Source organism: Macrotis lagotis, chromosome 4, assembly GCF_037893015.1.
Source record: "Macrotis lagotis isolate mMagLag1 chromosome 4, bilby.v1.9.chrom.fasta, whole genome shotgun sequence".
Lineage (NCBI taxonomy): Eukaryota > Metazoa > Chordata > Mammalia > Peramelemorphia > Peramelidae > Macrotis > Macrotis lagotis.
The window spans coordinates 74,004,492-74,031,540 of NC_133661.1; the positions used below are offsets into that span (position 1 = coordinate 74,004,492).

Here is a 27,049-nt window from a genome sequence, read left to right on the forward strand (position 1 = left end):
TTCCCAGCAGCTCTTTGAAAATTGATTTGCACAACCCTAGGTCCAAATCCTGTGATTTTGTATTTTTACAAAATTAAATACAACTAAGGACGTAAGATTGAGAATGAGCCACTGGCTACTGAATGAGACAGTAGGAGCTGAGACCACCCATGTTCCTGAGGCCAGATACATAAGAGGGGGTTCAAAAAGAATTATCACTAATAGGAAACAATTAAATATCAAGTCTTCCAATAAAATGTATTTGCAAAAAAAAGTGAGGGATGTGGTCCTCTGACTTCACATTTTGGTCAGGGAGAGGAGAATATGGGGGGTGGAACTTGTCCAGTTTGGTGCCCCTAGTTTTGAGGACAGAACCTCCACAGGATATTTTCATTTTGCACTTTAGCTAAGAAGAACAACAACAAATACCACATGCTAATTTTGATAATTTGCTCTATTTTACCACTCTGCCATCCAGGTTTACGGAATTAACTCTGGCTGTGTTCAAAGTTCCCCTGGAAAACAGAGCAATTGAAGGAGAAAAATAACACCATTCTCTCCACAGCACATTTATAAAAGCCACAGCCAGCAGCAGAACTGACATCTTTCTCCAGCCCAATTTAGCTAATGGGATTAATGCATCAACTATTTGACACTCATTACTATGAATCATCTTGATTGAGGGCTAGAGGCAGCACCAGACTGATGAAGAGAAATGCTGATCTATCAATATATTAAACCAATAGCACAGAGCTGATTATGGCAAACTGCTGATCTACCAGAGGTAAAGGCTTCTTTCAGATGTTTATAGGATCATAACCTAGAATTGAAAGGGACCTCATAGATCCCTTCATTTTATACAGCTGAGAAAACTGAGGGTTGGGGAGGTTGAGATTAGCCCAAAATCAAATAGAGATCCCCTGGCTCCAGTTTCCACAGTCTCATAATGGTTGGGTTAAGTACACATTTCCAACTAACTTTAATTTGGGGAACTCTAAGTTGATTCAGGTCTGTTTTCCAGACCAGTTTAATGGAGTCTTATTGAAGTTCACTCCTGATAACCATTGGAATCAGGAAGACTGGTTCTAATTTCTTCTTCTGTTTACCAGTCCCAGTGGGATTTTCCTTCACCTGAACACAGTCCCACACCCATAGCCTGCAATGGCATTTTCTGCAAAGACAAATTCATCAGTTTGCCTCCACAACTTGCCACACATAAGAGGAGGCAGTGAAACTGGAATGATCTTTCCACAGAAGGCAGTCTCTAATTATGCACATTTTCCAAAGTCCAAGCATTCAAAATCAAACAGGGTTATCCAACTGAGATACAATTCAGGGTGTTCTAGGGAAACCAATTCTTTCTCAATTCAAATCAAGTCCAAGAGCATGTCAGCAGCTCACCCAGGTTGCTATGTGTCCCTCATGGCAAACAACTGGGCTTGCTTTGATTTCAAAGAGCCAGCTACCAGCTGGTTGTGTCACTAATGAAGCAAACACTTCTGTTAAGTGGGACACAGGGTAATTCTCTGTGGCTAATTATGAATTCATATTTAGTGACAATGGCTTAAAAACACAGCAAATGCAACCATCAGGAAACAGTTAGAAATGAACGTGCTAGCTCTTGGCTCTAAAGTTCGGTGTTTTTAATTAGGGCCAGAGTTTTTGAAACATAAGGAGCTGGTTCCAGATACACCAAGAAGCAGTATGATGTTTGCTGAGTCACAACCTCCCTGGACCTCAGTTTCCTAATTTGTAAGAAGAGGGAATTGGACTAGAAGGTCTCTGAGAACCCTTCTAAGCTCTAGGTCCTATCGACTGACTACAGCCTCATCAGCATGGCAGGGTTTTTAGATGCAGAGCTGGGAGGGGCTTCAGAAACCCCTCCTTTTACAGATTAGGAAATTGAAGCACAGGGAGACGATGACTTGTCCAAGGTTACAAAAGCATTAAGTATCAGAGGCAGGATTTGAACCAGATTTCCTAGTTCTACAGGTGTTACTTTTTCCCAATGTAATAGAAATAGAATAATAACTAACATTTATATAGCATGCTACTGGGTTCAATTGCTTTACAAATCTCTCATTGGATTCCAACAACAACCTCAAGATGAGGAAAACTGAGGCAAACAGAGGCTCTAACTGGCTCAGGGGAATACAGCTAGTGTCTGAGCCTGGATCTGAACTGAAGTCCTCCAGATTTCAGACCCAACACTCGGTCCCCTACAACAGAGTATAAAGAGCTAGAACAATGGCCTTAAGAGTCAGAAGTACTTAGATTCAGATCCAGCTTCTGACACATCCACTTAGGTGAATCACCTTTCAGGGCCCCAAGCAATTCCCTAAAATTATAAAGTTACAGAAGAATCTCCCTGCATCAGGGGAGGGAATTTTTAAACCAAGAGTTCCCCTGCATAAAAGCATAAAAAACCAACAAAAAAGATAAAAGCATAAACACCTCACCTGAAAACAACTCCTCAGTTCTAAAAATTAATTATATCACTTATTAGCAAAAATTGCCTGAAAAGATTTGGTTCCATGAGGTTAAGTAATTAATGAAGAAAACATTCTTTCAGATCATTCAGAAACACTCATGGGTGTAATGATTTTTGAGATTTAAAGATTTAAAATGCCTGATTGCAGTCCGGTTTTATTTTTCCCTTTAAGGGTTTCTAAAAACTATTTTAAAGAGTTTTATAAGCCCTCTCCTTTTGTAATGTTACTAAGGAGTAAAACCAACAGAAGTCAAGGACAGAGATACCAATAGATTTTTCAATATCTCATAAACTCTGGCTCTCAGAGGAAGAACCTTCAAAGCTCAGAGCATGTGTTATTGTCCTGTTGCGAACTATGAGGGGTGGACAGCTATATATATGTATATAATATATGTATTATATACATATATATGTTTATATTTCATTTCCAGTCAACAGACATTTATTAATCATCTATTTACCTAGCACTGAGAAATATATACAGAAGCGCTGCCTTTATCTATGTCTCTCTTTACATACATACATACACACACACACACACACACACACACACACACACACAAAGTAGCAAGGAGATCAGTTTTATCATTGTTTATTTCTACATTAATTTTGTTTTCTACTTTGGTACACACATTGAGTCCTGGGCATACAGATCACAGGGACAGACAAACTTCATATTATGTGGCCCTGTAAAACAGGGTCCAAAAAAATCCAGTTGCTCCAATATTACTTAGCTTTACCCAGTTTTATTGCTGAAATCCCCATTTAGAAGAACACAAAATAATATTTTCTTCTCATCTACTGCCTATTCTTTCCATGACATCAGGTTGCAAAGAAAGGGAAAGAGACAGGCAGGCTGGTCTCAACCAATGAGTCTTTTCCATTGGCTTCACAAAGAGATAAAATCCTAATTAAATAGGCAAGAAGAGAACCTAGGAAGAGAGATTTAAACCAACAAGTTGGAAGGGAAAGGCAATATTTAACCCTGAATGAAACCCCAGCCCAAGGTCCTGCACCTGTCCCAGACTCTCTTCCTTCCTCAGGGCCTCACCAGAAAAAGGGAAAAAAATCAAATCCACAGAAGGATGGCCCTCCACCCACTCCCTGTGTTTCCTTGGAATCTTCTCACAGTCTTTGGGAGTCACTCGTCTCATCATCACTCAGTCACCCAGAGGGAAAGCTAGAGAGATGGCAGTCCTGTCCCTCAGCTCTAAAATGTCTTTCCTTCGAATGCCTCCAGATTGAAGGCTGTGTCCAGGAACTTTTTCAAAGACACCAGATGGGTATTCTTGTTCCCCGTGGCAGAAGCAGCAGCTGGGTCACGACCAACGTACCTGGAGAACAAGAAACCAGTGATTACCCCACCCCAGCAGTTTCTTAAGGTCGGAAGTCGAGAGAGAGCAGCCTTCAAAGAAGATGGGAATCAGAAAATCTGCTTCTTAGGACCCTTTTCAAACTGTCGTAGTAGAACTAAACATACCATTGCAGATGAGGACTGACCAAGAGGTCACCTCTTTAGTACTAGACATCATGCTGCTCTGGACATAACCAAAGATCAGCTCCCTTCTTTGGCAGTCACATCTCATCATTGATTCAGACTGAACTTGTAGTCACTAAGAACTCCAGATCTTCATCAAGAAAGCTGTTATACTAACTCTGTCTCCCCCCATCCAACCTTTTTTTCTGTACAGTTCATCTCTTGAAGTCAAGTACTAGATTTTACTTCCATCCCTAATGAATTTCATCTCATGAGATCACCCTGTTCTGGACTGTCAGATCTTTTTATGGATTCTGACTCCAGCCATCCCTCCTCCCTTTGGGTCATCTTGAGGTTTATTAAATCTCCTAATAGGTCTATTGTACTTCCTCCCCACCCCAAGTTGTTTCAAGATTCTTTTATTCATTCTTCAAGTTTTACAAAGGATTTCCCCAATGGATCCAGCCCACAGTAACTTCTCCATCCTCTACCCTCCTACCTTGTCTAAGGGTCAGAACCCCAACAACTTAGTCCTTGACTATATCATGTCAACTTTTAATTCTCTCCACTGGGGTGACTAAGTGGTACAGTGGATAGAGCACTGGCCCTGGGGGACTTGAGTTCAAATATGGCCTCAGACACTTAATAATTACCTAGTTGTGTGATCTTAGGCACGTCACTTAACCCCATTGCCTTGCAAAAACAAAAAAAAATTTTAATTAAAAAAATTCTTTCCACTTCTGAGTGAACTGCCTGCACATGTAGAAACTATAAATGGAAATGCCCAACAAAATCCAGCCCACTGTTCTTCTATTGTCACAAGCTCCATACCAGATGGGCCGAGTCCGGCTGAGGGTGAGGAACCGAGGGCTGATGTAATCATAGTAGCCCATGTTCTTGTGTTCTTCTTGACACCAAATGAGTTCAGCGCCTGGATATTTTTCAATTTCTTGTTTTATGAGGTCAAAAGGGAAGGGAAAGATCTGTGGGAGAGGACCACATGGCCAAAGATGAGAAAAGAGTTTAAAAAAACAAAAAATCTTTTCTTATTACCAGTGAAAATCCAGTTACTAGCAAAATGCAATTGGCTTTCCTTCCCCTCTACTACCATTCTGTATGGTCAAAACATCTCCCATTCACTTTAAACCCAGATTCCTGCTGGTCCGAGGGGGAGGGGGATAATATTCATGCTAACATGTCTTAGCAGCTGGGTAACTCAGCAGATGGGCTTACAATCATGAAGACTCTGAGTTCCAATCCAACCCATCAGTTACCAACTGTCTGACCCTGGGCAAATCACTTTTGGGGGATGATAACATGGGGATAATAACACCCTACCTTTCAGGATTGTTATGAGAATCAAATGAAATTATGTTTATAAAGTGCTTTGCAAACTTTAAAATACTCTCTATATAACTAGCTATTTTCACCTTATCCACCTTCTTCATACTGAGGCTCATAGAGGGGATATAGCTTACTTAAGTATACACAGGAATTTAGTGATAAACTAATATAAAACCCAGGTTTCCCAGGCTAGAATTTTCCAGGATACCCAGGAACAGTATGAAAATGTTAGTGTGTCCTCTCAGATTGGCCAATATGACCAGAAAGGATAATGATCATTGTTGGAAGGGTTGTGGGAAATCTAGGACACTATTACACTGTTGGTGGAGCTGTGAACTCATCCAACCTTTCTGGAGAGCTATTTGGAACTATGCCCAAAGGGCAACAAAAATGTGCATACCCTTTGATCCAGCAATACCATACTGGGTCTATACCCTGAAGAGATGAGGAAAAAGGGTAAAAACATTACTTGTACAAAAATATTTATAGCAGCCCTGTTTGTGGTGGCAAAGAATTGGAAATCAAATAAATGTCCTTCAATTGGGGAATGGCTTAGTAAACTGTGGTATATGTATGTCATGGAACACTATTGTTCTATTAGGAACCAGGAGGGACAGGATTTCAGGGAAGCCTGGAGGGATTTGCATGAACTGATGCTGAGTGAGATGAGCAGAACCAGAAAAACACTGTACACCCTAACAGCAACATGGGGGTGATGATCAACCTTGAAGGACTCGCTCATTCCATCAGTGCAACAATCAGGAACAATTTTGGGCTGTCTGCAAAGGAGAGTGCCGTCTGTATCCAGATAAGGAGCTGTGGAGTTTGAACAAAGTTCAAGGACTATTCCCTTTAATTTAGGAAAAAACCAGATATCTTATTGTCTGATCTTGTCACCTCTTAGACTTCTCTTCTTTAAGGATATGATTTCTCTCTCATCACACCCAATTTGGATCAAGGTAAAACATGGAAACAAAGTAAAGACTGACAGAGTGCTTTCTGTGGGGGTGGGGAAGCAAGATGGGGGGGAAATTGTAAAACTCAAATAATATATTTAATAAAAATTAATTTAAAAAATGTTGGTGTGTGTCTTAGACAGGTGGGGGAGGAAGGATCATCCTTACCTGTTCTACCCGAGTAATGGCTACTTGCTTGTCCAAATCTTGGTTTTTTCGTTCCTTTACTAGATCATAGTATACCTTTCCAGTGCAAAATATCAGCCGCTTTACATCTTCAGGGACCTGGGAAGCTGACCCCTCCTCAGGAATCACCCGTCGGAAGCTGGTCCCTTCAAGAAACCATCATTCATGGCCAATATTGGTTTAAATATCAACTGGAGAAGAGGGGGGAAAAATCCTGCCTCTGTGGCCATGGGGACAGAGATCCCAGCAATAACCCTAGACCCACACTTGGCTCGTTTCCTCCCCAAGATTGTAAGTCATATAGATTTGTGAGCTGCCAGAGGTGGCCTTCAAGTAGCAGGCCCTTGGAAACTAGACAAAGGGGGAAGGGAGAAGGGAAGTGATAGTTTATAGAGGAATGAGGAAATAAGGAAAAGGAACATAACCAAGATATCTTCAAAACACAACTATAGGCCTTGTCTTTGTGATAAGAGACTATTCTTGCTATTCCCTCAAAGATTTCTTCTTTAATTACTACTGACAAGAGTCTATTTCTCCAGTCATTCTGGACTCATTTTTTTTTCAAATATGGTGCCATTCTTTCAGAGGCAGATTTATAAAGGATTCCCTAATAGATCCAGTCCATGGAGACCTCTCCATTCTCTGCTCTCTCACCAGTCAGCCCAAAGGGGAAAGAACCCCAATACTTAGTACTTGACTATGTAAAGTCAACTTTTATTTCTGAGACATTTCTGAGAGATAGGGAGGTCTTGATTCCCTGACTAGAATGGAATCTCCCTTACAGCTCTGATCCTGTCCTCTGTTTCTTTTGTCTAAGTCAATTCAATTCACTTCAACAAACATTACTAAACAGCTACTGAACAAACCAGGCACTGTATGAAAGGCAAAAAGACAAAGAAAAATAGGTCTATAACAGACAGCCTTTTGTGGGGGGTGGGAGGAAGGGAAGCAAGATTAGGGGAAACATTGTAAAATTCAAAATAAATATTTTTTTTAAAAAAGAAAGAAAAATAGGTCTGCCTGATTTTCTTAGTCATTTAAATCTCTCTGAAATTCAGTTTACTCATCTGTTAAAAAAAAAGGGGGGGGGGAATGAGTTGGCCCAGCTAATCCCTAAAGTCTCTTCTGGCTCTAGATTGGTGGTCCTGTAATGTCCCACAGACCCCAACATGGATGTATAGGCACTCAAGAATTTTATTGATCACTTTGCCAAATTTCTGGTTCTATTAGGAAAGGGGAAAGTCACAATCAGTACACAGTTATATGCTGTAGTTCAGCAAAGAAGCCCTAAGAATTCATAAAAAAATAACTTTTAATACATATTGAATTAGACTTGGGGGTTAGTTACTACCAGGCCCTGGGAGAAAGGTTTCCAGATCCTTTGAAAATGTAATTGGAATGTCACAGCCGATCCAAAGCTCCTTTCACAACATATACCAGGCCTTTCTCATTAATAACACGTTCAGTAAGCTGATGTCAGCAACAATTAATAAACCCATTACCAGGAGCATTATAGCTCTTAAGGGACCTGAAGAAGATTTATAGAAGAGGGACTCAGGGGTCAAATAGAGAGTTCTCATTGACATCCCTTCTTGAGCTCAGTCAGGACTGGGTCAGCAAGAGAGAGGTGACCCCCAGGCCAAAGAGACTAAGAGAACAAGAGGAATTCTTATCTTACCCAAAGACCTGATCTTTCTACAACCCTGGCTTCCCATTCCCACTTTAGCTTAGACTTGGCCCACTTCATCTTAGAAACACCATCCTCCTCTCTACCTCCCTGAAGCCTACGAAGCCTTCAAGGCCTAATTTAAATCCCATCTCCTCCGTGAAGCTGTTGACTAATCATCACCTCCTTTAAATTCCTCTGTGCCCATTGTCTGGGTTACTTGTTTAGCCTTGGTGTTATTGGTATTTGATATGAGTGTCCCTATGTAACAATTTGTAGGCTGACTTTTTTTCCCCTTGCTAAGAGGAAAACCTTCTTAGATATAGTCTTGAGCTATGAATGGGGGCTCTCTATGGCAGACTCAAGCAACCATCTTTCCTGTCTGTTCATTATCAGCAGAAGGTTCTGGACAGCCAACATCCTTCTCTCCATCTCCTGGGCACAACCTGGGGAACCACAGTAGAGCTCACCATGACCCCAGGAGCCCAACTCACCTCTGGGGATTCTGAAATCCCCTAGAGCATAGGTAGGGAAACTTTTTTCTACCAAAAGTCATTTGGATATTTATAACAACTTAAAAATCCTAACCCTAAAAAACTACTAGATTTATTGAATTTCGAATCCTGACTGTGGTTGCCTTGCAGTGCCAGACCAAGTGATTTGGGGGGGTCTTTTATGACTTGAGGCTCCCTGCCCCTTCCCCCGAGACACTGAGTTTGCCACATTGACAATGTGCAAAATCATTTCCTTGAGAATCCTCATGGCAAGGTTTACCCCCAACTCAGTCCATCTTCTAGGATACCCACTCTCCCTCCCTCATACTCTGAAAAAGGTGCTTACCAGATACCATCTCATCAAAGCTGGACTTGGCCTCAGGGTGCCGCAGCAAGGACTTGGGAGTAAAGATGATCAGCTGGAAAAGAAATGTTGGAAGGTTAGGAGGGCCAGTGGATGGAGCACTGGGCTTGCAGACCCAAGTTCAAATTTGGCCTTAGACATATCCTAGTTGCATGACCCTGGTAAAATCACAACCATTCTCTGTCTCAGTTTCCTCAACTGCAAAATGATGATAATAGCACCTAACCCCAGAGTCATTGTGAGGAACAAATGAAATAATATTCGTAAAGTGCTTAGCACTGGGATATAGCAAGTACTTTGTAAAAGTTTTTAACTCTTCCCTCACTCCTCTGTCATTTCCATCCCCATCTGTTGAGTGGAGGAGAGGATCCTGCTCTCCACATCCCAATGGCCCATGTTGCACTTGGATTAAGATGAATGTTTTCAAAGCACATTCATTATATCTCAAGCATGGTAGGGAAGGGAGGTAATAGCAATTAATCTCATTTTACAAAGCAAGAAACTGAAACCTGGAGAGATTCAGTGTCTTCTTGCCCAGTGTCACCCAGGAGCTGACTAGAATTCAGATCTCCCAACCACTGTTCATCCCACTAGGTTCCATCTCGCTGGGGTAGAAGATACAGACCGCCTCTTTCTGACCCCTCTCCCAACAGACCTTGGCTGGGGCCAACCCAATGACACATCCCCCTCTGTTAATAGCCTATGCCTACAACTGAGAAACATCATTATGGGAAAACTCGAAGGCCATTCTCAAACTCTATATAAATTGGCAGCCAGGGGCAAGGCTATTTCCATGAAATTTTCAGGAGTGGGAATTACAAATCACTTTTCCTTCCAACTTCCCACCCAACTTCTCTAGCTATGAGGTCTATGGGCTGGGAGTTGAACTCTATTGTTCTATGAGTCTAATTAATTATTCGGGACCTCTACAAACCAGCAAAATGTAATCAGCTGTGCTTTCCCACTACCATTCTATGCGACCTAAAATGTCTGCCATTTAGATTTCAAAAAGTAAGAGACCCTAGAAATCAGGGCTTGATTTTATTGTTTTGTTGATTGTCTAGATTTCGGAAGGTGAAGTATTATTAATACAGATGAAATTTAAAGATGTGTTATGTGTTTAGTTTTTGTTTTTTGTAGAGAGAGTTGGTTGTTATTTGTCAGCACCCTCCTACCTGTCTCGTAACCACACTGTTGTGAAAATGAAATGATAATGGATGTGAAAACCTTTGCACCTTGCAATTCTTGCAAGGTGTTATTATGTGAGGGGGACACTCATAGTCTATCAACAGCTTTATTCTAGGCAGGAGTTTATCCTCTCTCTCCACTCTTTCCCTGCCCCAATGACAGTATAATAAAAGAAAAGATTGATCAGGGCAGGCAGGGGATAATTTCAGGGGAATTCAGGGAAAGCTTCTAAAGGAGAACCGGATTATATCAATTCCACACCAGCTAGGGACATTTCATCAAGCCCAAGGAAACTGAACCCTGTGTCATGATAATGACCAAGCTTAGCCCCAAAGATGAGAAAAATGTCCCTCCTTTGCAGAGCTAAGGGATTATGAGTGGGAAACATGTTATATACATACATATATATACATATATATATATGTATGTATGTATATACTATCAGACTCTGCTGATGCATTGGTTAGTTTTGCTTAATTGACCTTCCCCCTCCCCCCTCCTTTCCTGTTTATTCTTTGTTAAAAGGGATGGTTTTCTGAGTGAAGAAGGAGGAAAGGCTCATATTCAGATCTAAGAACAAAATATAATTATAACTTTTTTTTAAAAAACTCATAGAATAAGCTCCTCCCTAGAGCTCTGAAAAAGAGAACCCATAAAAACCTCAGAAATTTTCAAATGGTTCTAACCACTTTAAGTTCATCAAACAAAGACACTGAGAAAACCTTGGACCCATGACTCACCGGTTTCCTGAAAGGGAGGAGGATCTGCCTTCGGAGTACATGAAAGTAGTTGGCAGGTGTGGAGCAGTTGACCACAATCCAGTTGCAATCATAGAGCTGTCCCACCTCAAAGTCATCACTGAACTCCTGGGAGCAGAAGATCCACCTGAGAAGCCCCCACATACTCACCTCTCTTCAGATAAAGGGGATCCAGCTGAAGGAAGGAGACTAGAACCCACAACCTCCCTCCTAGGAGAGGTCTACTAATCATCTCTCCCCATTCCCTCCCAACCCCAGGTAGTTTCACCTGCAAAGCTATCCCAAAACATCCCAACCTTTTATACTTAAGTCATTAGCCTTGGACTTGCCCTCCCTCCTAGTTTTGGACTCCCCTGCCTTCCCATGAAACCAGCCAGGTCAACTCCTTCCCCAGCCAGGTCCAAGCAGATGCAAAACTGAAAAAAAAATGACAGCTTGCCTCCCACATTCCCCTGTCTCTTTTCCCTTTGACCTTCTTCATGGAATCTCTCTCTTCCCTATTAGCATATTTAGGGTCTCAACCTAACCTGTGGGGAACCTGCATCCAGATAAATTCAGCACAGGGCAGGAATCAGAGATCTTGGAAAGGAAGGAAACCCAGTGGTCCCCAATGACCACAAAATACCCCAGGGAGTAAAGAGAGGTAAAGTAGCCCATGGGGGCTCATGACTTACGGGATAGGCATCTGAATCATCATTGCTCATTTGCAGGAACCTCTCTGGTCGGGCGGAGGAGTGTTCAGGGCCCTGAAAATAACAGTCATTCATTCACCTAAGACTTACTAAGCACTGGCTTAGTAGAACTGTTTGTGTCCATTTAGAGCAATGGACGAACTAATTTCTGGGAGAGAGGTTATGAACTCTCACCTGAAGGCGTTTTTGCTCTAAATGTCTCCCAATAAGAAACAAGAGCTGCTGATGTTGTTGTTGCTACTGTTAGTACTGCTGCTACTGCTACCACTAATAATACTGGTACTAATAAATATAGTGATGATGATCATTTTTAAAGCTAATAATAATGATAGCATATATATTTCATTTGATCCACAAAACAATCTTGTGATGCTGTTGTTATCCCTGTTCTATAAATAAGGAAACTGAGGCTCAGCAGGTTTAAGTGACTTGCCCAAGGTCACACAGCTAAGCGAATATTGCAAACAGGAATACTGGACTTCATATTAAGAAGACCCAAGTTCATAATCCTGTCTCACATACTTATTAGCTGTGTGACCCTGAGCAAATCATTTAGCCCATTTTCTCTTCATAAGGTTGTTGTCAGAATCTGTCAGTCATTTAGTTAATGAACATTTATTAAGCTCAAACTATGTACAAACATTGTGGTAAATGGCAAAAATGCAAAGAAAGTCAAAAGACAATGAGCTCTCAGAGAACTCATCTTCTAATGGGGAGATGACAGATAAACAAGTCTATTCAGACAGGATAAAAATGAAAATAGCAACAGAGGGAGGGCACCACCATTAAGGGATGACAAAAGATACGTTGAAGACTTGCAAACCTTTAAGTGCTCTGTGATTGCTAACTAAGAGCAATAGTATCGCAGCTATGATGATGGACTATGATAATGTACAAGGAAAGATAACTGGGGCATGGGAGCTCAGAGAAGAGAGATTAGTCACTAACTGGACTAATCAAAGTAATCTTATCACTTAGGGGGGTATAGGGAGGTTAAGGTAAAGAGGAACAGATAACTGGTGTAAATAAGGTAGGCCTGTCATTTGCATCATTCCAGCCAGAGAAGATAGATAGAATTAAATGTTCCAGATTCCAAGGTCTGTACCAATGACCCCTAACCCCTCACCACCACCAAATTCTACCACCTCCAACCTCAATTCTATCAGAACTATCCAAAAAGAACTGGTCTTACACAGTCAAGCTTCAGTTAAACACAGAAACTCCTTTTAAATCATCAGTAAGTCTCACCAAGCAAGTACCAATTAATGAAAGTGCCCTCCCCTCCTCTTACAAGGTAGGGATGGGAATCATTGAATCCAAAGAGTTTGCTCAAATCTGTGGCTACCTAGAGCAAAGGTTCTTAATATGGGGGTTGATGAACTTATGTTCATATGTATATGTATGTGAGTGTGATGGACAAATTGTACATGGGTTTTTTTACTATTCCAAGATGTTCTCTTTGTAATCTTACATATTTTATTTTATGCATTCTCTGAAAAGGGATCTAGACAGCAGACTCCCAAAGGAGGATATGACATGCCTTGTCCTATGACAGATGCTTCCAGCAGGGGAGCAGGAAAGGGAATAAGGGTATCTTGAAAGTCCAATTTGTCTCCTGATCAATCAATTTGGAGTTATTCTTGGAGTCATTGAAGCCCTCAGCAGAATCACATTTTCTATCTCTTATTCCCAGTGACCAAACTAAGCTGGGAGGGGTGAAGGGGGAAGGAAGGCTTCTCAAAAAATTTCTCCTTTTCTCAACATTCTCCTCCTCTCTGTATTGTATGTAGCCTTTGTAACTGTGGTTATTTTTTAAAATATTCTTTAAAGGGGATCATCAAAGATCTCAGAGCCAACAAAGCACTAAAGTGTTCATGTGTCTACATAAAAAAGGTAATAAATGTTCTATAAAAAGTTTTTTATATTTGTTTCTGTGCTATACTTTGTAATATATACATGCTCTCATAGTATTTTTTTTTAGGTTTTTGCAAGGCAAACGGGGTTAAGTGGCTTGCCCAAGGCCACACAGCTAGGTAATTATTAAGTGTCTGAGACCAGATTTGAACCCAGGTACTACTGACTCCAGTGCTTTATCCACTGCACCACCTAGCCACCCCTTATTTTTAATGTCTCATAGTAGATTCATTCAGTTATATATAACATCCTAGAGTTATACAGAAATATAATTATTTAGAAAATCATACATTGTGTTACACATAGTTAAATATTCTATAGTGGCTAAAATATGATAGTTGCTACATGTAAAATTGTTACATCATTATAGTCATATATAACATAATATATCACATATCATAACAACATATAATTTATAAGTATGTAATATAAAGTTATATAAGATATGCTTTATATGATGTAATCACATATAATGCTGCACATAACAATATATTCTAAATATATAATTATATATTATAACAACTATATATGATAATAGATCAATAGTAACACATAATATATGCTATAGTATAATAATCACATAGTGACTATTATAGTTACATATATCTACATTGACATAACTTTATAAACATAATAAATATATTTATTTACAATATACAATGTAATATGTAATATATAAATATAACTTGAATATAAATATAATTATTTTTTTCTTTAGGGAGAGATCTCATTATAGGGGTACAAATTAATATGTGTTTTACCAAATTGTGAGAAAACAAAACAAAACAAAACATTTTTCAGGCAGAATGGGATAGGGACTGTGGTTTCCACATTAGAATGAACTCCCAGGTGAAGAAATTCCCTTTACCAAAGTTACTTTCTCTGTAACTTTTAGTCTTAGTGCTAACTCTGTCACTGAAAGATTAAGTGATTTTCCTAGAGTGACAAAGCCTATGTATGTCATAGACCAGACTAGAACCTAGAACTTCCTGATTTGAAGTCTTGGCTCTCTAGTTGCTGCCAAACACTGTTGTTTTGTTTTTATGCAATTGCTATAGGGTTTGTGCAGTATTATAGTCTGTGATAAAAAGCACCTAGGAGTGAACATATGCCCCATTGTGGTCTCTAAAAAGCCCTTGACATGCCCCCCATCCCACCTGACCCAGTTGCCTTACCATGCCCTCCATGCCATGGGGGAGGAGCAATACAATGCCATTATGTCGAACCCATTTGGTCTGGCCAGAACTGATGAACTGGTCGATGATGCACTGTGCAGTGTTATAGAAGTCACCAAATTGGGCTTCCCAACACACAAGGGCATTGGGACTGGCCATGGCAAAGCCAAGCTCAAACCCTAAATAGTAAAGACATGAAGACAAGAGTCATGAAGGAAGGACCTATTTTCCCCTTTCTTGATTTTCCCTAATCTAAACTCCCTATCAGCTCCTACTCTAACCCCTTCTGCCTAGATGGCACAAGAAGAGATTCCCAACCCCAGTGGTGGTGAGTGATCCTTACCTCTAGGCTCTAACACGCTACTAATCTTCTTTCAAAGAGGCATTCATTTGTGTAAATGGATAAATTACTGATGAACATTAGCTACACCTGATCACCAAGGTCACAAGGGAGGAACTGAACCAAGGTCTCCCAAGTCTAAAACCAGGGTTGATTCCACTATACTGGAAATCTCATAAAGACAATTCTAGAAATGAAAAATGGTATTCTATCTAATCCTGACTTATTATCTTCCCCCTCCCCAAACCAGTTCTGCCTTCAAACAACCTTATCTCTATTAAGAATAACATCATTTTTCCATTTATTCTGGCTGAAAATCACAATGTCCTGCCTATCTCTTCTATTCAAACAGTTGCCAAAATCAATAGCACTTGAACATTCTATTGGTCCCATCCCCACCTTTTCATCTCTGAAGTGATTCATCATTTCCTATAGTAACTATTTCAGTGCCTTTTAACTGGTTTTCTACCTTGAGTTTCTCCCCTCCCACCACACCATTTCCACAACTCATTCAAAAGAAGAGCTCAGACCCACCCAGGACTCCATATTCTGAGAGGGAACTGTTGCACACAGTATAGGGGGCCTGGTCAGGCCAGAGGTGATTCATAGGGACACATGTCCTTCGGTCAACTTCCTGGTCATGTAGCACATGGTGCCGGTGACTGCAAACAAACAGAAAGAGATTTGGATATTGGGGATCAAATCTTATCATTTTTCCTATCTTCTCATCCAATCCATTTTCAGGGCTTGAGAATGTGACAAGTTATCAAAAGATGCTCATTGATTAAACCAGATATTTTTCCCTGCCTCCTCATTGCCTCCTATATAAACACAGGATGGATTCCCCTGGATGGTATGGATAGAATCCCCTGGCTTCAGGAAAGTTAGCTACTAGAATATCACCATTTTCCTCCTTTACCACTGGGGAGGTTCCTTGTATAAGGGTGTTAAAATAAGAGCTGCCATGGTTAGAAGACCACAGGAGCCAAATGCACTTACCTTCAAAACTCAATTAGACTCTTACCTTCTCCAAGAAACATTCTCTGACCTTCCCAATATCAAGGGCTATTTATAGCACCCTTCACCCAATACTTTTCCCATATCATGCTTCCTCTAATAGACTATAAGCTGAAATGTCAAATAAAAGTGAAAGGTTGTTGTTATTGTTATTCAAAGATATCTCAATAGGTTGGGACAACCAATCAACACCAGCAAGCTAGGAATGACTGCTGTATCTTACCCTTTGGTTTTAAAAAGTCAGATACACCTATATTTTGAATGGGGAGGAGCAATTCATATAAAAAAGGATAAAGTGATATAAGCTAAGAACAGAAAATCAGACAGAGTAGAGGGCTCCTGATGCTGTGCTATGGTGTTTAGTCCTTATTTAAAATACCATGGTGGGGCGGCTAGGTGGCACAGTAGATAGAGCACTGGCCCTGGAGTCAGGAGTCCCTGAGTTCAAATCCGACCTCAGACACTTACTAATGACCTAGCTGTGTGGCCTTAGGCAAGCCACTTAACCCCATTGCCTTGCAAAAAAAAAACCCTAAAATACCATGGCAAGTCATTTCAGGTAGGTCCATGAAGAATTGGTGTGATCACATCTAAGGCTGGGGGAGATGAAAGAAGAGCTTAGAATGAATTTAGGAATGGTATCCTGGGAGTGAAGAAATGAAAGAAATTGAAGTCTCCATGGGAGTCGATGAGGACCAAAACTACATTAATGGCATATGGGGATGGAAAAGTAGGGATGGAGCCAAGAGTATTACTCACGGAATCTGGCAGCTATTTGCATAAGAGAAATGAGAGAAAGCAGGGAGGGCAAGTCAGAGATGGTTCTGCAGTTTTTAGCCTCTGGGTGAATGGAAAAATTGAGATTAAGGACCAGACCCTTGTTCATTTTGGTTGGTTGGTTTTGTCTGTTGGTGGGTTTTTAAATGTTGGGAAATGTTCAGCCTTCTACCAGTGCAGGTAGGCACCTTCTCAGTAACTTCTTGTCTTAGAGAGTTCTTCAGGGGACCAAGAAGTTAAATGTCTTGTCCAGAGTCAAACAGCTGATGTGTTAATTGTGGAACTTGCATCTAAGTTGTCCTGGCTCTCCATCCAGGAATTATGAATAAAAGGAAATGAAAAGTTGGAAGAAGGGAGGGGATAAACTTGAGGAGAGAAGACCCAGAAGGGAAGAGTGTCATTCTATCAGTATTGCCAAGAGATCAGGGAAGAGGAGAACTGAGGATCATGAGATAATGGCACCACTGGGCTATTAGGGGTCAGTGGCAATTATCAAGGGAATCTATTCAATAAAATAGATGTTAGCCATACTGAATGGGGTTAAAGAAGAACATTATTTTAATTATTTAATTATCCACTTAGTACTGATTTAATTATTTTAATATTACAAGGAACCTTTCATCCAATAAGCTGAGGTGTCTGGGTGGTGCAATGGATAGAGCACCAAACCTGAAATCAGGAACACTGAGTACAAATTCAGTCTCAAAAACATACCAGCTGTGTGACCCTGAGCAAGTCACTTAGCCCCTGTCTAAAATGGGAAAAAATAACATTCCTCACAACATTCCTCACAAGGTTGTTATGTGGATAAAATAAGTTAATATTTGTATAGCACTTTGAAACCCTTAAAACACCATTTAATGCTAAATTAAGGAAATATGTGGATAGGGGAAGTGGAGAAAATCAGGTGCAGAATATTTCTTCCAATAATTTGGCAGCAAAGAGGATAAGAGTGATACAGTGGGGGGGGGAGTCAACTTGGAGGAGTAACTGGAGTTGAGGGAAATGGTCATTTTTTGTTTTAGGAATAAGAAAAATTAGATTGTGTTTATGTGGAAGGGGGAAATCAAAGATTCAATGGAGAAGAGTAATTACTAGAGGAATATTTTGGAGGAAGTGAGGGGGGAATAAAAAGAAAATGCACAAATGCACTCAATGTAGCCCATAGAGTCTCTAGGATGCCATATAAATGAATAGTACTGCCCAGCAGCATAGATCTATAGTTCTGGCCCTGAAAAGCCTTTTTTCTCATTGTTCAGTTATGCAGACAACATCTTCCCCTCCCCCCACTGATTCCCTCTTATATACACCCCCAACCCTGTCCATGGTCCTGTGATCCTATCAATGAGGTCAAAGTCACCATCACATCTCCTACTCTGCCATTGTTTACAAGGACAAGTACACCAGTGCTCCAAGCAGGGACATTAGAAGCCCAAATGACATCTAGTCTGCCTGAGGCTGGAAATTTGTTTCCTTGGTACCATCTTCTACCCAAAGAGTCTTCTCTTAGGACCAACTATGTTTTAATCCTTGACTGGTCCACTCCTCATCCATCCCCCTCTCGTGCCCCAACCCTGCTGTTTAGCTCCATTTATCAGCATTTCAAGAGCCCATTATCCAAACAGAGATGCCTGAAGCAATTACTGGAACCCATTAGTTTCCCGAATAATGATTGAGACTAACTGAGTGAATCCTTCCAATATGGTCAGCTCTTCGGTCACTTGCCCAAGCAGGGAGGATTATTGGGCCCCTTGGACATTCTGTCAGCTCAGTGGAGACAGCAAAGAGACTGCACACCCCCTGAGCAGAAGAGAGCAGTGGCTCTCGTTAACATCTCAGTCAGGTAATGAGCTGCCTCATGGGAGGTAAAGGTGTCATATGAGCACCCCCAGACCCTGTTTCAGAAAAAGAAGACTTGGGAATTGGGACAGAAGGTGAAAAAGAATGCAGGGGCAGGGAACCGAAAGTGCTTACTATAGTGATGGGGTGTGGGTAGAAGGGGGTCAAGAGACCTAGACTGGGAATCAGGAGTCCTAGCTTTGCTACAGACTTTGGGAAAGTCACTTAACCCTCTAGACCTCAATTTCTTCATCTGCAGAGAGGGAGAATAATGGTCAGAGGGTTAGCATGAGGATTAATGTGAGAAAGTGTTTTTAAAGTACTTTACAAACATAAGGAATTTTTATTACAGTAAAATCTGAACTGTTCAGAATCATTCATATAAGTCAACTATATCTTTGAATACCAAAAATATTTCTTAACTCTGAATAATTTTTTTAGAAGATACATTAAAAGTTTCCTACTGGGGTGGCTAGGTGGCATAGTGGATAAAGCACCAGCCCTGGAGTCAGGAGTACTTGGGTTCAAATCTGGTCTCAGACACTTAATAATTACCTAGCTGTGTGGCCTTGGGCAAGCCACTTAACCCCGTTTGCCTTGCAAAAACCTATTTAAAAAAGTTTCCTACTTCCATTTGGAATTATAACCAAAGGATAATAAAAATGTACATGCCCTTTGATCCAACAATAACTACTGGGTCTGTATCCTGGAGAGATCATGAAAAAAGAGTAAAGATCTCAAATGTACAAAAATATTTAGAGCAGCTGTTTGTAGTGGCAAAGAACTGGAAAGTGAAGGGATGTCCATCAATGGGGGAATGGCTGAACAAATTGTGTATATGTATGTGATGGAACACTATTGTTCTATAAGAAATCATGAGGGACAGGATTTCAGAAAAGCCTGGAAGGACTTGCTTGAATTGATGTGTAGTGAAAAGAGCAGAACCAGAAGATCATTATATACACTAACAACAACATGGGGCCATGATCAACCCTTGATGGACTTGTTCATTTCAATAGCACAATAATCAAAGACAATTTTAAAGGACTTGTGATGGAAAATACCATCTGTATCCAGAGAAGGAACTGTGGAGTTTAAATGAAGACCAATCTTCAATTTTTTTTAAAGTTATCCTATGTATTATGTCATTTTTATCTCTAATGTTTTCTTTCTGCCTTTTGCATCTGATTCTTTTCTTACAACATAATCAATATGGATTTATGTTTAGCACAGTTGTAAATTTTGAACCTATATCAGTTAGCTTTCTGTTAGAGGGAGGAGGGATGGAAGGGGAGGGAGGGGAAAAAACGTAAAATTCAAAATCTTGAAAAAAATTGATAAAAATCTACTTTACATATAATTGGACAAATAAACATTAAAACAAAAGAATGGAGGATAAACATCATCATCAGTAATAATAAAGAGTGGATAGTGCTGCATTTAATGATTAAAAACAACAAAAAAATCTTTCTTACTTTCTTAAACAGAATAAGCTAAGCATAAATTTATCTTCTCTTAATGATTCAAACTCATGACTATAATTGAACTATAATTCAGGAGTATCCTTGAAGCTACTGAGATGTTACTAGACTGGATTATCATGCTTTTGAAGGATTATTTTTTGTTTCAGTTTTTTTTATAGTTTCTGATATTACTCTTATAAGTCACTTATCACTTCTGTCAGTATACCTAACTGAATACCTTCCCTTCCCCCCCCTCTAATTTGCTGCATCTGATTTACAATGAGTTGGAAAAATTAGATTATCTAATAAATGTAAACAAAGTAAGAGTTAATGGATCTTGAATGTAGGCTCAAAGAACTCTTCAAATTATGGAACACATGGACCTCGAATGGTAAAATGATACTTGCTTTGGTTACTACTCAAGGTCATCTCTGATTACTTTCTGAATCTTAGATATATTCAGGATAGGTTAGGTATTACTATATTAGTTCTGGTAGGTTAACATGAACTCTTTGTAACTACATCACTATTTCCACAGTTCATTTTATCCAAGAGAAAGGAAAGTGACCCTCTTCAGTCCCCCCCCCCAAGGACTCCTCACCTAAAGGTGCCCCTCTCCACATCCTGCCCACTCAGCCGCACGTGGATCCCCTCCTTCAGGAGGGAGCCGAAGGTCATGTACTCAGCCAGGGCCCAGTCCACCATCCGACTCTTGACCAGCTCCACCCGACTTTTCAGGATACGAGAGAGGCCTGGGGAAGGGGCAGAAGGTCAATGAGAGGACCAGGATGGCTTCCTCCCACAGACAGCTTTGAGACCAGCCCAGAGCACTGCAGCTGGACCAAGACTGAGGCCATCTCCATCTCCACGTAAACAGGATAGTTTGGAGGTCACCAACCCAGGCACAGAAAGGCTCTATGGGTTAACCAGTGGCCTTGTGTTTGGGGAGGGGGAAGGAGCTCTACTCTGCTTCTTTCTCAGTGGGAAGAACACTGACTGTGGAGTCAGAGGATCTGAATTCAAATTCTACCTCTGATGCTTCTGGATGACCTTATAGTAATTCACAACCTCCCTGAGCTTCAGTTTTCTCATCTGTAAAGTGAAGGCACTAGACTTGATGGCCTCTGAGGTCCCTTCTAGCTTTAGATCTATGAGCCTATGATCATTTACCAAGTTTGCACGCATTTACTTTCTTGGATATCTTTCTCTGTACTTTATAGCCTGCCTATATTCACCTCTGTTATATCTTCTACCTATAATATACATGCATATATGTAGATAAACACACTACATATAAAAGGAAAGAAACCCCAGGAGATCCCAAATGACAGTGAAATGAAGTACTACAAAGGACATGGGATGAAATAGGACTGAACCAGCCATTTTATTGGTCCCAGTGAGGAAATTTATTTTACCAAGGCAGATCTCTTCTCCAATTTACAGTCTAATCAAGTTGCCTGAAGGCACTAAGAGGTTAAATGACTTTTCCAAGGTCACCGTTTAGGCAACAATCAAGGGTCTTTCTGATCCCAAAATCATCACTCAGTCCAACAATCAGGCAATTCAAACTATTACAACAACTCCCATCAGACCCAGATGGAGGCAAACCAGTATCTGATCCCAAGAGCCCCAGAAATAACAGCACCCCTACTTCTCATTCAGTCTCTCCAGCCATTGACCAGGGAATAAACACTTGTGGAAAGTGAACAGCTGCCTCCTTAGTAGCCCCAGATGCTAAAGATCTAGAAAATTGTGTTCTTATTCCCCAAATCCATGGCACTGTAAAATGGTTCAACATTAGAAATGGATGTAGTTTTATTGGTGGAAATAACATTTTTAAAATGTGCGTTACCATCTGCTTTGCTGCTGCATCCAAGGACTGCAGGCCTTCCCATCAGATTTGTTGCTGAAACCTTAAATGAGTTGTCTCTCCTTATTACAATGTGAATTCCTTGACAGGAAGTATTGTCTTGGTTTCCCATTTTTTTTGCCAGTGTTTTGCACAGAGTAAGCACCTTACCTGTTGTTGTTTAGTCTTTTTCAGTTGTACCCAACTCTTTGTGACCCCTTTTGGGGGTTTTCTTGGCAGAGACCCTGGAACGGTTTGTTATTTTCTTCTCCAGATCATTTTACAGGTGAGGAAACTGAAGCAAAGATCGTTAAGTGACTTGCCCAGGGTCACATAGCTAATAAGTATCTGAGGCTGAATTTGAACTCAGTGCTTCTAACACTCTATCCACTGCACCACCTAGCTGCTTGGTATGTAATCTTCCTACATAATTGTCACTCCACAAATACACTGAAGGCAACTTTGGTACCAGCACACCCAGACTTGGGCAGTTGGGACCCAGTACAAAGATATAAGCTCTCAAAGGCATGACTCTTCCTCTTCCCATCTTTATGCTATAAAGAGAACTCCCCATGGGCTTACTATGATATTAAATCAAAAGTTTTAATATCTATTCCCAATTATTGTGGTCCATTCCCCAATATGACCACCTCACACATCCTGCCCTTGCTCCATAGTCAGGAATCAGGTTTTCTCAGAAGGTGCTAAAACAGCTGTTAATCCTTCTTAAATTAATTCTTTGGATTAGTTTCATTTGAAAATGTAATTGGAGTGTCACAGCCAATCCAAAGCCACCAACATAAAATACACCAGACCCTTTCCATTAATAACACGAGGAGGCCTTCCATCCAATAAGCTGATGCCAGCAACAATTAATAAGCCCATTACCAGGAATCATTACAGCTCTTAAGGGAGCTGAAGAATATTTCTTAAGGGGCGGAGGGAATGGACTCAATGGAGTTTTTACACTCATGTCACGTCTTAAGTCCAGTCAAGACCACTGTACACTAGACCTCAAAGAGGGGAGTGACTCCCAGGCCAAGAAATCAGGGAAAGAGAAATTCTGTTCTACTCAAGGGCCTGCAAAAAAAAGCTTCTTAAAAACCCTGGCTTCTCATATCCACTTCTGCTTGAAATTTGTGCTGTTCTCCCGGCCAAGAATATCATCCATCTCTCCATCTTTCTAATGCCTGCACAGATTCCAGGGCTTGATTCAATTCCTACATCCACCACGAACCCTCCTCCAGGCTCTCTCTCTTTCCTGAATTCCTCCTGTTCCCATCATCTATACCATTTCCTTGGCACTGGTGTGACCTGATATTGGGCACTATGAAAATATTAATACATTATCTGATTTTTTTCTTTCCATATTTACAGAAATGAACTCATTTGGGATTCAGTCTTGAGCAATGAGTAGAGGGGCTTCTATGGCAAGCTTAAGGAAGCATCTCTCATCTGCCTGATCCATGACCCTAGACTTCTCACTGGTAAGGAGTGGAGACTAGACAGGTGACATGATCCTCTCCCATCCTTTGGGGGAACCATACCCTAACCCATCATGGCCTCTGGATCCCAGCTCACCTCCGTGGATCTTGAAATCCTCAAGGGGTACCGAGCTGGCCACATTACCAATGTGCAATAGTATGTCCTCAGGGATGCCCGTTGCAGGGCATGTCATGCTCTTGGGTTCTCCATCCATGTTGAAAAAACCTGAAAGAGAAAAAAGTTGATCAGAGACTATCTGGAGAATACAGGGAAGAAAAGTAAAAGGAGAAAAAACTCAGCTGCCTCTCAGCATATCTCAGAGATCACAGAAATACTACCACTACTATGGCTATCCTCACTCATCTCCAGCCTTACCAGGCCATGGGGAATCCAGCCAGTGTTTAATATGAAGAATCTTCTTATCCTTGGACCTGGTGTAAGCTTCTTCACAAATCCTATCATATTTGGCAATTTCCTCCTATGGCAATGATGAACATGCTCAGTAAAGACAAAGAAGGCTTGCACACATTCCCCACAAAGACCCTAGTTCCCAGGGGCCTCTCTTGGCCAGGAAACCTTCATCCTTGCCTCACTTAGTGCCCTCTGGCCAAGAGTCTCAGGGGCACACAGGATAGAAAGCAAGGCACCGAACAAGTGAGCCCTCATCTGTGGGCCACATGGGAACCTGAATAATAGTGGCAAGTCTTCAAAACCATCCTTGCCTTTTTTCTCTCCCTTGGAGAATGTTCAAAGAACACTCCAGACTATTATTTAATTTGTAATCCTCCAACTCCATGTATATTGGGAAAGGTAGGGAAGAAGAGTCTTGTCCAAGATTGCACAGTGAGCTGGAAATTCTAGCCAAACCTGATTCCTGGTCCTCTGGAATGATTCAATTTAATTTAACAAGCATTTAGTAAGCAACTTTATGTGCTAGCTCATGTGCTAAAGAAGGAGTCCTTTGCCTTAAGGAACTTTGAGTCTCCTGAGGGCAGGACCATGTATACAGATACAAAGGGGATAGGGACTGGGCCCAAGATTTCATTCATACAAGGAACTTCCAAGTAAAGAAATTCCCTCTCTTGATGCAGATGGCCATCTTCTCTCTGCCACTCATGGACTTAGAGAATTGTCTAGAGCAGAGTTTAGTAACTTACTCATAGTGAGAGCCAGGGGCTTTTATCTACCAGTCATCTCCCATCCTCTGGACCCCAGAGCCCAGAATCCCCCCACCTTTCCAAGCCCACCTCAAACTCCTGCAGGGTGACGGTGCCCTCAGCAATCAACTTGTCTGCGTACTTCTTCAAAACTGTTGTCTGCTTGTGAATCTGCTTATACATGAGAGGTTGCGTGAACATGGGCTCATCCATCTCATTGTGACCACGCCGGCGATAACATACCTATGAGAGAGGTTTGGTGAGGGATGTGTCACACCGCATTCACCAGCTGACTCAAGAGACTCATTCAGAGAGGCAAACCCTGTCATCCAGCTCTCACCAGGTCTACAACAACATCTTTGTTAAAGGTGTTTCTCCATTCAGCAGCCACACTGCAGACATAGATCACGGCCTCAGGGTCATCTGCATTGACATGGAAAATGGGTGCATTGACCACACGAGCCACATCTGTGGGGTAGGGGGAAGAGCGGGCCATTCGAGGATCTGTAGTGAATCCAATCTGGGGAGAGAGGGGACAATAATGAAACCTCCTCTCAAAGAGGTTTGCCAAAGAACCAAGCACAAAAGATACAGCCTAGGTCAAGTGTTGCTAGATGGGCCTATAGGTTGGCTGTACCTGGTAGATTGAAATGAGTTTTGGGGTATCTCATAGTCAATCAACTGTTATACCCAGTGAGCTGAATGGATCCAAAAAGCCAACTTGAATCAGACAGAAGACCTGCACTGGACCATACAGACTATTCTAACATATACTATCCAGTAGAATATGGAAGTCTAGAACCCAAGAATGTTTGAACCAGGATAGTACAATCCTTTCATTTGGTATAGTTAGGAATTCAGAGGTTCACAGAGGGTCAAATGACTTCCTTACAGTCACCTAGCTAATTAGTCATAAAACTAGAACTCAAACCTTGTTCACCAGTTCAATTCTACTTCACTCTTTCTATTAAAACCTTATAGGTTTTATCCATCATGAGCAGAGTACACCTAACAAATCAACTCCACCTGTCTGGAAACCTGTATATAGTGGAATATAGATTATTCTCAGATGCTAGATGGATCAACCATGAATTTGATTTTGTTTTTCAATTGTGAATCTTAAATCCTGGAAGTCAAAATCACCATCACTCAAATGACAACCTGAAAAAATAATTTTCTCCTCAGAATACCAGTCCTTTATCTAATACCAATTTCCTGTGTGATGCTATTCAAGACTCTTTTAACTTTTTCTTTGTAGCATTTTCCCCATTGCCAAAATGTCACGATGACTGAACTAGGTTTTCAGGGATGGGTCTTGGGGTAAATGAAAGACTCTGGCGATGGAAAAGTTGGCCAGCCCTGGGGCCATCTGGGTTGCTTCCCCAACCCCCACCTCACCTCACCTGGTTGTTGACCACGATATGGATAGTGCCATTAGTGGTATAGGATGGCAAGTCACTGAGATGGAACGTCTCATATACAACACCCTGCCCCGCAAAGGCTGCATCTCCATGGACCAAGATAGACATGACCTTAATAGAAGAGAAATTTTTGCCAGACAGATAGGACTGAATTTCCTTATAGTTCCTGAAGTCTCTGGCTCTGCTCTAGGTCTTTGACAGCTGTTTGACCTACATACATTTCATGCTATTTGATATGTATCTCAATTTTCTATGCTCATCAGCTTGGGGAAAGAGGAAGGGTATGGGGACAAGATGATTCACAGAGAGTTCCATCTTCCCCAACAAAACTCATTTTGGTTCTTACTTACTTCCCCCTTCATCTAATTCCTCTCCCCATCCACAATCCAAGCTCCCCCTGCCTCTGCTCCAAATACCCTTTACCTTCTTGCCCTCTGTATCTCCTCGATAGAATTGCTCAGCTTTTGTCTTCCCCTGTACCACAGGGTCCACGGCCTCCAGATGGGAGGGATTGGCCACCAAAGACAGTGTAATATTCCTGTTTGTAGCTCGGTTGATTCTCTCATGGTACATGCCTAAGTGATACTTTACATCCCCAGATCCCTGGAAACCAACAGCATATCAGTGAACCTCCCCTGGTAGGTTTATAGCATCCCATCACAATGAGAAAGCCAGGTGGTGGGTCACTTTTACTCTTGAACCTTCATTATTTTACTGTCCCCACTGGGAACACCATTTCTTCTTTTTCCCAGTGGAAACATGCTACCTTGCCATTCTCTGTCCCATAAAGGCTAAAACTAGAACAATAGCAAAAAAGGGGATACCACCCCTGTGTCAAGGATCATAGCAAATATGTAAAACCTCATCTATCATCTATGTTGAAGATGTCTCCCTCAGACCCCTTGTTCTAAGTCTGTACATGATGCCCAGAGAGCATCCAGGTGACAAGGACACAAAGGGAACAGTTCTAATGAGGTTCCCACTACTTTTTTTTTTGGTTTTTGCAAAGCAAATGGG

General features: G+C 41.2%; 1 protein-coding gene across 1 annotated transcript in view; it reads right to left on the reverse strand.

The window, feature by feature from the left end:
* Window positions 1–3,046: 3,046 nt before the first annotated feature.
* OGDHL (oxoglutarate dehydrogenase L) overlaps window positions 3,047–27,049 on the reverse strand; it is a 62,978-nt gene continuing 38,975 nt past the window's right edge. Inside the window, exons 10-24 of the mRNA XM_074233139.1 lie at window positions 26,456–26,635; window positions 26,015–26,143; window positions 24,952–25,131; window positions 24,702–24,854; window positions 23,830–23,932; window positions 23,551–23,679; window positions 20,722–20,872; window positions 15,559–15,686; window positions 14,685–14,863; window positions 11,578–11,649; window positions 10,886–11,011; window positions 8,940–9,012; window positions 6,416–6,579; window positions 4,779–4,930; window positions 3,047–3,804 (exon numbers count right to left, since the gene is read on the reverse strand). Of these exons, the coding sequence (XP_074089240.1) occupies window positions 3,681–3,804; window positions 4,779–4,930; window positions 6,416–6,579; window positions 8,940–9,012; window positions 10,886–11,011; window positions 11,578–11,649; window positions 14,685–14,863; window positions 15,559–15,686; window positions 20,722–20,872; window positions 23,551–23,679; window positions 23,830–23,932; window positions 24,702–24,854; window positions 24,952–25,131; window positions 26,015–26,143; window positions 26,456–26,635 (2,043 nt within the window). The 3' untranslated portion in view covers window positions 3,047–3,680. The remainder of the gene's footprint in view (window positions 3,805–4,778; window positions 4,931–6,415; window positions 6,580–8,939; window positions 9,013–10,885; window positions 11,012–11,577; window positions 11,650–14,684; window positions 14,864–15,558; window positions 15,687–20,721; window positions 20,873–23,550; window positions 23,680–23,829; window positions 23,933–24,701; window positions 24,855–24,951; window positions 25,132–26,014; window positions 26,144–26,455; window positions 26,636–27,049) is intronic.